The sequence below is a fragment of the Eretmochelys imbricata genome, chromosome 2 (genome assembly GCF_965152235.1).
Source record: "Eretmochelys imbricata isolate rEreImb1 chromosome 2, rEreImb1.hap1, whole genome shotgun sequence".
Taxonomy (NCBI): Eukaryota; Metazoa; Chordata; order Testudines; family Cheloniidae; genus Eretmochelys; species Eretmochelys imbricata.
In genome coordinates this window covers 137,656,484-137,666,077 of record NC_135573.1, presented here as the reverse complement: position 1 = coordinate 137,666,077, position 9,594 = coordinate 137,656,484, and the positions used below count along the sequence as shown (strand labels likewise).

General features: G+C 40.8%; 1 protein-coding gene across 1 annotated transcript in view; it reads left to right on the top strand.

Moving 5' to 3' along the window:
- Window positions 1-2,052: 2,052 nt before the first annotated feature.
- The window catches only part of TRIO (trio Rho guanine nucleotide exchange factor), a 189,357-nt gene continuing 181,815 nt past the window's right edge, over window positions 2,053-9,594 (top strand). The window contains exon 1 of the mRNA XM_077810790.1: window positions 2,053-2,211. Within this exon, the coding sequence (XP_077666916.1) occupies window positions 2,179-2,211 (33 nt within the window). The 5' untranslated portion in view covers window positions 2,053-2,178. The remainder of the gene's footprint in view (window positions 2,212-9,594) is intronic.

Genomic DNA, 9,594 nt, shown 5'->3' with positions numbered 1-9,594 from the left:
GCACTTAAAGCAATTTTGCACACACTAATAAATAAAACCTCTTACTATTTCCACCTCCCTAGCAGAGGTATGTAAGACTCTCTCTGCTCTGCATACAGAGGCACAAAGATGAACAGATGATTTGTGTAGGAGTTGCCCGGTAACTCAGTGGCAAAGCAAGCAAGGAGAATGCTGATTGCCTGGCTCCTTGTCATGTTTTAGGTCTACAATAGAAACTTTGACTGGTATGGTAATATCTATTAGGGGTGTAATTTCTTTTCTTTTCCTTTCCATACCAGCAAAAGCCCTAGTGTAGCCACAGTTACACTTGCAAAGTGAGAAGGCTTTTGCCAATACAGTTTTTATGTGGGGATCCAATATAAGCTATACTGGCTAACGCACTCTTCTGCTGGTATAGGCTTCATCTTTATTAGGAACGTTTGCCGGTGATGCTATGCCAGCAACCCTTTTCTTGTGTAGACTAGGTCTCCATCTTCTTCCTCTTTAGTGGCTAAAAGTTCCCCATTAGTATTTGTAATGTAAACACTGCGGAATTGTGCTAGTGTATGAAACCTGCGTGTCACTGGAAGTGTAACACACTGAACAGAGAGCGCAGGATGAAATGTAACAGTAAGCGAGATTCTACATTTCAGTTTTAATAAGTAAGGAAACGTACTTGTTTAAAAACATCTCCTTTCAATTGACAGAGGCTGTCTTGGAGAGGAAATTGTTTTCATGTCAGATATTTGAGTCTTTTGGTTCTTGGGGTTTTGGTTTTTGTTGTTCACTTTTGTGAACTGACTCCTCTCCCCTTCGCAGCTGCTGAACTCTCGCTCTGCCTTTCCAAAATCACAGTCAGTCAGCACTCCACTCCTGGGAAACAATCCCTTATGCCGCTTCCAAAGTTTGCCTTACTTGGCCCTGCCACACAAACACCAGACTGTTTTGCAACTTGTGTCCAGAGTTACCCCCTGAATCCTTCCACTGCCCTTTCATTATGCCCCCCCTTCCAGTTACCTGCCTCCCTATGCGCCATTTCAGCACCTCACAACTGCCAAATTTATCAGCTTTTGCAAGGAAACCTGAGGATTTTTTTCTTATCCATTGACTCTTGACACCTCATTGCTGTCAGTTGTATGATATTTTTTTCTAAATGCCCTGCTTAAAAATGTGAATTAAAGCCTTCTCTGTCTGGTCATTGCTCTTGGATAAGTGCTGGGAAAAGCTTTCTGACCTGAGAGTATTTGTTACTGGTCTGCCAAATGGTGTTTAACATGTTAATTTACAACATATCAGGCCTTAAAACTGTCCTTCAGTCTGGCAGTGGATTTGTGTTACTAGTCCTGGAAGGAATGGACCAAGTCCTGCATCTTGGACTAGTATATTTTCAATGCTAGGAGAAATTCTGCTTCACTCGTGATGTGTTTTCATTGTGGTTAGAACACCACAAAAAAAAAAATGAAGAAAATTAACAAATGGTGAATATTCACCATGTTTTATTTGAATGAATTGGATAGTTACTCTTCCTAACAGGAGAAAAACCACACACTTCAACTACAAAAGTGAAGTGATGTGAAAGGATTATGCTTGTTAAAACGTGACTTCAAAGACCTATAATTCTAAGAATTTCCATCCACTGCCCCCAAAAGGAACAGCAGCTAGAGGTCCATTTTGTTTTTTATGAAACTGAAGCAAAGTGCAGCAGACATTTATAGATGCTTCCTTTACTCTGGTACTTGGCTACATGCAAAAAATCATAAAAGCATTTTATTGCCTGGTGTACGTAAAGTGACGGTTTGTCTGCAGATGTTCCTTTTTCTGCAGTGTATTAAAGGACAAGGTCAGAGGATTAGACAGTTACCTCTCTACTGTAATGAGTATGAGAAGGCTTATTGACATGAGATTCCAGCAACCTAGTGCTTTACTGCTTCATTTTTTCCAGTTTTCCTGCAATGGGTAATGTATTGTGTCTTTAGATAGAGGCCAGCATTACCTTCTGTTCGCTTATCCCTGTAAAACGATCATTTTATTTTTCTGCAGAACACATATACCAATGCAGATAAATTGCTAGAAGCAGCCGAGCAGCTGGCTCAGACGGGGGAGTGTGACCCAGAAGAGATTTATCAAGCTGCACATCAGTTGGAAGACAGAATACAGGATTTTGTGAGGCGTGTGGAGCAACGCAAGATCCTGCTGGACATGTCTGTGTCTTTTCACACTCACGTTAAAGAGGTAAGTTGACCACAAGCCATGGAAGTACCTGGCAAACTTGAAAAGGATGCAAGCTGAGTAATATTTTCACTGGTATAACATACAGCTCTTGCTAATGCGATACAACGAACCCCAACTGTACAGTGAGCCTTTAATTCAAAACTGAGTTCTGCCTGTCCTATTCTACTGTCACCACAGTGTTAGCTATCTCTGTACATAGACAGTCCCTGACAACTGTTTATCCGTGAATGGGATGTGATTATTATTATTTGTATTATGATAATGTAACACAGACAGACCCTGGTTGTCAGCATGTGGGATTGAACCGGGCACCTCTGGAGCTTAGTGCATGAGTCTCTGCCGCATGAGCTAAAAGCCAAACTGCCTGTTAGCTAACACTGTAGAGCAGACTCATTTTATCTCTCTCTTTAAGTGGTCTTGGTGCCACTAGATGGGACAGAACACCACACCCAGAAGGTGTGTGGGTTACAGTAGCTTATATGTAGACACAGTAAGAGACAGTTGCTGTCCTAGAGAGAGCTTAAAATCTATATTTATAAGATAGTGGAGTGGGGGAGATCCAAGGCACAGAAGTCCAGTGACTTTCCCCAGGATCACACGTTGGCAGAGCTGGGAATAGAACCAGGCCTCCTGTCTCCCATGTTAGAGCCCCCTCCATTAGACATTTCCTGCATTAATGCAACATGAAGAGAGTCCTTAAAAATTAACTCTCACCTATTATACTTTACGTTATTTTTTGGTGTCTCAGTATAGATCTACTTTCTCTTTCCTCTCTGTTCCTCTGATATCATCTGGTGCTGCTATGTATCATTAATCCAGCAGAGATTCTTTTTTATGTCATCTTCACAATTCCCATTTTCAGTACTAGTCCTCCAAAATTACATTTTTCCACCTCTTCTAGTTCTTTGTCACTGAGTTGAATCTTTGTCTCTTCCTCCTGTCTTCCAGTTGCCATAATTTTTGTCTTCTCTGTACATATCATCCATCCCAATTTTCTGTTTTGGTGGTCTACCTTGTCGATTACTCTCTAGGGCCACCCTGGACAATGCTGTGAGGTCAATATCATCTGGGAATCTAAGGCTATTCGCTGTTCTCCCTCTTAACTTGGCTCCTTCTATTTCATCTCTCAGTGCTACAGCCCTGAATGCGTCTAGTACCAAGCTGAACAAATCCGGTGATACCGCATATCCTTGTTGCACTCCTGTGGTCATCCTGAACCATTCCATCAGCTTCTTATCTAGTCTCTGCACATTCATCAACTTGCTGTAGATACTTTCTACCAGCTCAATCAATTTCTTGGGAATGCCATACATACTCAAAACTTGCCATAGCCCTGTCTGCCAAATGCTATCGAAAGCCCATGTGACTTCTACATGGTTCTTTTAGCAGGTTCAATTGTGTTGTGTGTTTTTCTCTGATGTCGGTCTCAGCGCAACCTGTTCCTCTGCCAGGGCCGCATCCTCATACCTCTCATTGTCCTCAGCAACATCTTGGGGAACGTGTTTCCCAGAACACTCAACAAGTGGATTGCTCTGTAGGTCTTGCACTCACTCTTACTTTGTGTTTTTTTTTTATAGATAGGTACTTGTTATTGCTTTCCCCATTCCCTAAGCACTTGCTCTTGCTTGTAAATCTTACTGAGTACTTTGTGCTTTGCCTTTACTATGTGTTTTTTGCAGCAGTGCTGTGAATTTATCATCACTTCATGGTGCCTTTTTCAGACTTTCTGTCGAGAGCTTTACTTTTTCTAAGAATTTGAAAAAGTCTACAAAATCTAAAATAAGTAAGTGATGATAAAATGGGTAAAGCAAGAACTAAGATTGGAGAGAGATGACTGTGATGGTTTGGACACGTGTCAAGAATGGACCCAGAAAGGATACTGTACACAGTGGTACATACCGAAGTGCAAGGACATAGAAATAAAGGAAGACCGAGGGTGGGTTAGATAGAAACGGTGAAGAATGACATGGAACAAAAAGGTTTAAAGGTTAGTGAAGCTGGTACAAGCAAGAAAGTGGTGGAAAGGCTTCATTCAGCCCCATTGTCACCACTGAGCTGACAAACGGGAACTGAAGACTAATCCAGCAGAGAAATGGCAGCTTGGGCTGGATGCCATAATATGATGATACTCTTATGGTTGTTCTTTGTATTTCTGCAGTATCTATTCATCTGCACCAAAAGAGAGGCTGAAGTGCTGTAATGTATCTAGGGTGGACTCAGTGGAGGGCAACAGTGAACGATGTGGAATGTAGAGGAAGAAAGTGGGGAAGAGGGGATTTACAAAGGACAGGCTTGCCTGTGAGTCACAACTCAGGAATTCTGACAAATCAACCCAGATGTGTTGGAATGTTGCCTCTGTGCCTCTAGATGCTGTTTGACTTCTTGCTACACAACTTCTGTCTCTTCAGGCATTTACATCTTTCCCCCTGGATAAGTTTTGCTGTTGTACATCTGCAGTGTAACAGTCGTTTATAGGGAAGCTTGTTTTTTTACCTATTCTCTAAAGGCTTGGTTATGTAGCTGTTAATTTTTTTAAAGTTAAATGTCATGTTATAGGGTATGTCTACACTACAAAGCCTATGTCAACATAGTTATGCCAGCATTGTCCCCTAGCGTAGGCATGGCCTACGCTGATGGGAATGTTTTGTCAGTATGGGAACACCTCCAAACAAGGTTAGCTGTGTCAACAGGACCCCTCTTCCATCAACAAAGCTGGGTCTATCCAGGGATTTTGTTGGCATAGCTATGTCAGTCAGGGTGGGGTTTTCACACTCCTGACTCGCATAGCTATGCTGAGGGAACTCACAAGTATAGACCAAGCCCTAATGTAGTCAATTTTTAAACATATGCAAACAGGAGAAGTGGAAATGAGTATTTAATATATCCAGACAAGATTAGCTCTTCATTTGCAACATATACAATTTAAACTACTGGGGCAAGATTAAGACAGACTTCTCCTATTTGAGTGTCCAGTATTTTCAGGATAAAATTAGGAGGTATATGAAAAGTATGAGAGAAATGATTCCTTTGTTGGCTTATGTTTTTGTTCTGTGTTCCTGCTCAGAGGAGCACTGCTTTCTCAATTCAGTGGCATGTTGCTTGTTCTCAAACAGTGTGTAGAATGCAGAGATGACGCCACAAAACAGATGGAAGATAAAAATGTGCTAAGCCAAAATATCCTCCTTGCTACATTGGCATGAGCATTGTATTCGTCCTGCAAGACATTTGTTAGAAATTGGGATTATAATCACAATATTTTAAGTGTAATTTTCTGGTGTGCATTTCAGTTGAATAAAAAGCTTATTTTATATGTACACTTAAGTTTGCTAGGGCAAAGAGAAGTATTTGTGTATATTTTAATGTACTTGCTGATCACAGGCTGGGTGGAAGGATCTTTCAGTAACATAATACTATCACACTTTACCTGCCCTCCTCCCACAGGATGTGTTTTGATTCTCAGGTACTTGCAGTTTTGCCTGGCCAAAGGGCAACCATTGAAAATCTAACCTGATGTCTGAGTGACAGTGAGCACTTACTAAATTGTGGGGGTGTGTAGCTTCCTCTTCTGCCTTGCTTTGTCTGTGGTTTTTAATTCATTGTCAGATTCTTGGGGAGCACTTGCCAGCTCAGTCTTGCCCTGACTCCTGCTACTTTCTAGTGTCTGAGCTGGCTTGTCTATAAAAGCAACTTACTATTTAAAACAAACTCTCTTCCTGGTGGAATGGATCTTCTAGAATTCTTCTGCCCCTTGCTTTTGTTTCTTAGCCTTTCTTCATCTTCCTCAAAATTTGTTGCCTCCATGTTCTTGTTTTATCTCACCTCTCACTTTCACTGTTGCCTGTCTTATGTTTCATTGTTGTCCTTCATCTCTGCTTGCATGTTCCAGTTCCTACTCTCTTTTCCTCCTTTATTTTGTGTCTCCCCCACATACTGTTATTCCTTCATGCATGTGTCACCCGTTCACTTTCTTCTCTTTCCATAGTCCCCATTTTCTCTGCTCTTCCCATATTTTTATTTGCTCTGCTCTTCCCATATTTTTATTTGCATTCAGTTGCTCCTCTCACTGGTTTGGGAGATTTAGAAAAATGTTGCCCCTGTGTTTTTAGGCCACCACTTTCTTATAAACAGGCCTCGCCTCTGGGGTAAGTGGCTTAAGTTATGGTGCTCAGGGTTTACAGTTAACATTTGCTAACAATTACAGCACAGCAGCATCTGAGATATTACAGTTGTTTTTCTACTAGGTATGGGAACCACCATATATTTGTTTTTGCAAAGTAAGCAAATAAGAATTATCAAGTTTGAGGACTGAATTGGAAGGTAACAGACTGTATTTCAGTGTGATGGTTTGTACAGTGCACATACACAAAGTATTGCAAAATACAATTCAGATACGGAATAGAAATTACTGAACAGATATTCATACTCTTGTGTTAATACTAGTACAACCTGTTACTGGTCTGAATGATGTTTTGGGGAAATAAGTCTTCTGGCTGGACAGCATGAATAATAAAAATCTTGTTTACAAGAGTAGTGGTTTAGTTTGAGGTCTGTATGCAGAAATCAGTGGCAAGCTCCACTGGTGATTTCCCAAGGTGTGGTTTAGCACCAGGGTGAGTAAAACAACCTTTGGGGCTGGGATACAAATATCCGTATGAAAGATGAGTGCGGTATGTGTAGGTGTCTATGCACTCATCATTCTTCCACATGCTGCTATTCAAATACATAATTAAATGGATCCCCCGTCATCCATGACAGGAGGAAAATGGTGTAATGGCCAAACCTGGTGTTTGTAGCAGTGCCAAAGTACAGCAAACAAATCATCTCAATAACTGGAGTAAAGTGTAGAAAAATAGATCAGAGGTGAACACAGATTGGAGAGAATGGTGGGTTTAAAAACACTTATTTTTTGGCATTTTACGTGTAACACTTGTGAATATCCTGTCGAGTTAATTTTTAAAAAGTTAAAGCCTTTGCTCTGTATGTGGCATGTTCTTTTTAGAACAGCTTAGTCAACTCCTTTCTCTCCCTCCCCTCACTTCAATACAAATTTGTCACCTTCTCCATTGCAAACTGATGTGCATTCAGGCCAATGCGGGAAGGGAGGGAATACCGTGAGCTAAATGTAAAACACAGTGCAGAAAACCCCTGCTGTCCCAAACTTTGAAATGTTTGGCTGTAATTTATGAGGGGAAGGGGGAAATTATGATGGAAGAAGTAGTGAGAAGAACACTTAAGGCTTGTCTGAACAGTGTGTTAGTCCACCCTAGAGGGGTGTAAATTCTAGTGTGCACTAGCATGTTATGCACTAACTGGCTCTTGTGGACCCACGAAAAAATCCCTAGTGCATCTTAATGTAGTTCTGTTGAAACTTAGGGTTTTCAAAAAATTTAGACAAAATATTGAACTAATAAAGTTGCTTAAATGTAGTCAAATAGTATGTTCCTCTGTTTTTTAATATTCATCTCTGCAATGGTAGCATCAGGCTGTGCACTTTTTGATTTTAAAATCCCATTTCTAAAAGGGACTTAGATATTTATCAACTTAAGTCTCACAGAAAGACCATGGAACTTAAGCTCCTGAAATGCCTGCCTAACTTTGTCATAGGCTTCTAAGTCACCTATGTCCTTTTAAAAAATTACAAATTGAAAGGACACTTATCAGATACTAGCTCCCAAGATTTTAGGAAAGAAATTGCACAGGATACAGGATTGTTTTAGCAGATGTTTGAGACGTTACTGTATTTATGTATGGAGAAATGTTAAGTTGGTGTAACGTTCATCTACCAGAGATCCAGGAGTTGCAGCTTTGTGTGTGAGCTCCGAGGCTGATAAGGCGTTAGAGCAGAGAAGTGCAGTTGGAGAGGATCATATTGAGATTGTACTCTTATCTACTTGTACAGTAATTCTCTAATTCCTAGGGAAAACTATTGAATTAAAATAAAATTAAAAAGTTTTCACTGTTGCTGAATGAAGGTTGAAGTAAGAGCACAAAACATACTTAATCCCCAGTTCTGTGCCCCTGGTGCCAGCTCTTTGAAATCCTTCTTCCTCTTCAGTTCAAAGAGAAAATGCATGTTTATTTTAGTAGGAAGTATTTGTATTAGTTCTTACTATTTGGCTTCATTTTGTGTATCCTGACCTGTTTTACAAGAAAATTATTTTGCTATCACTCTAAACAACTGTAGTTCTCTGCCAAGTAACATCTATGTTGATTGACTCAGCCTCCTTCATGTGAAAAACAGTTTGATTCTCTTCAGTACTTGTTTTGTTTCTTCTGCATGCTCTCCTTCCATCCTAACTTGACTTCCTGCCTCTTGATAGAAGCTTGTCTCAAGTAATGACACTATACCTAATGCTATTTTGCAAATCAGTACACAAGGCAATCAGCCACTCCTGTTCATCATGAACTAGACTCACCACTACAGTTAGGGCTTGTCTAACTTGCTATGGTACATAGGGCTTACCAGGGGGTTCAACGTGCGGCAATTGATGCATCGGTGGTCGATCACTCTCCTGTCAACTCCTGTACTCCCACCTGAACGAGAAGCTCAAGGGAAGTTGACAGGAGAGCATCTCCAGTCGACACAGCGTAGTGTGGACCCCGCAGTAAGTAGATCTAAGTATGTCGACTTCAGCTACTTTATTCACGTAGCTGAAGTTGCATAACCTGGATGGATCTCCCCCCATAGTGTAAACAAGGCCTTAGTTAAATATCTACTTCCCACTCTGATGGTAATGTTATGGCATGTTGATCTGTAGCAGTCTTATTTTAACTACTGAGTATGTATGCTACATGGATTCAAGAATATCTTTAGGAATAATCATTTTAATATTCTCTTCAGAGGTTGGCTTGGGAGACCATATAAAAGATCTATTAGGTAAAATTCGTTTGCTGCAGATGTATCATAAAAGTGTTCAGTGATCACACAAGTGTTTAATTTTCTGTGGCTTCAACAGCAGATTTTGGCACAACTAGACAAACACTGCATATTAAGTATTGTCATTATTGTCTATGTAAATTTGTCAAACATAATTTTTTTGTCTGAACTGTGAGTGCTCAAGGCTGGACTGTGCAAGTAGGTCAGTCAGTGTCTGTCACCCTGAGGGCATGAGGCCTTGTTTGAAACCATACTGGCTCTGCATCTAGAATGAGCTCTGCTTTTGGCAACCAGGCATCAAACCAATGGACACAATGCCCTGCTGGGCTAGTCTCCATATTGTTTCTATGCTTGGGATTGGGCTGCTGCTTGGCTGGCTCTGCAGAATGAAATCTCTGCTTATTCTGTGTTTGCTCGGTCTGGTGCATAGCATAGCAGCGAAGGGAAATGTTCATGCGTGCAGGCAGGCAGTGCAGAGCCAGCTCAGCATTAGTAAGCCTCAACTC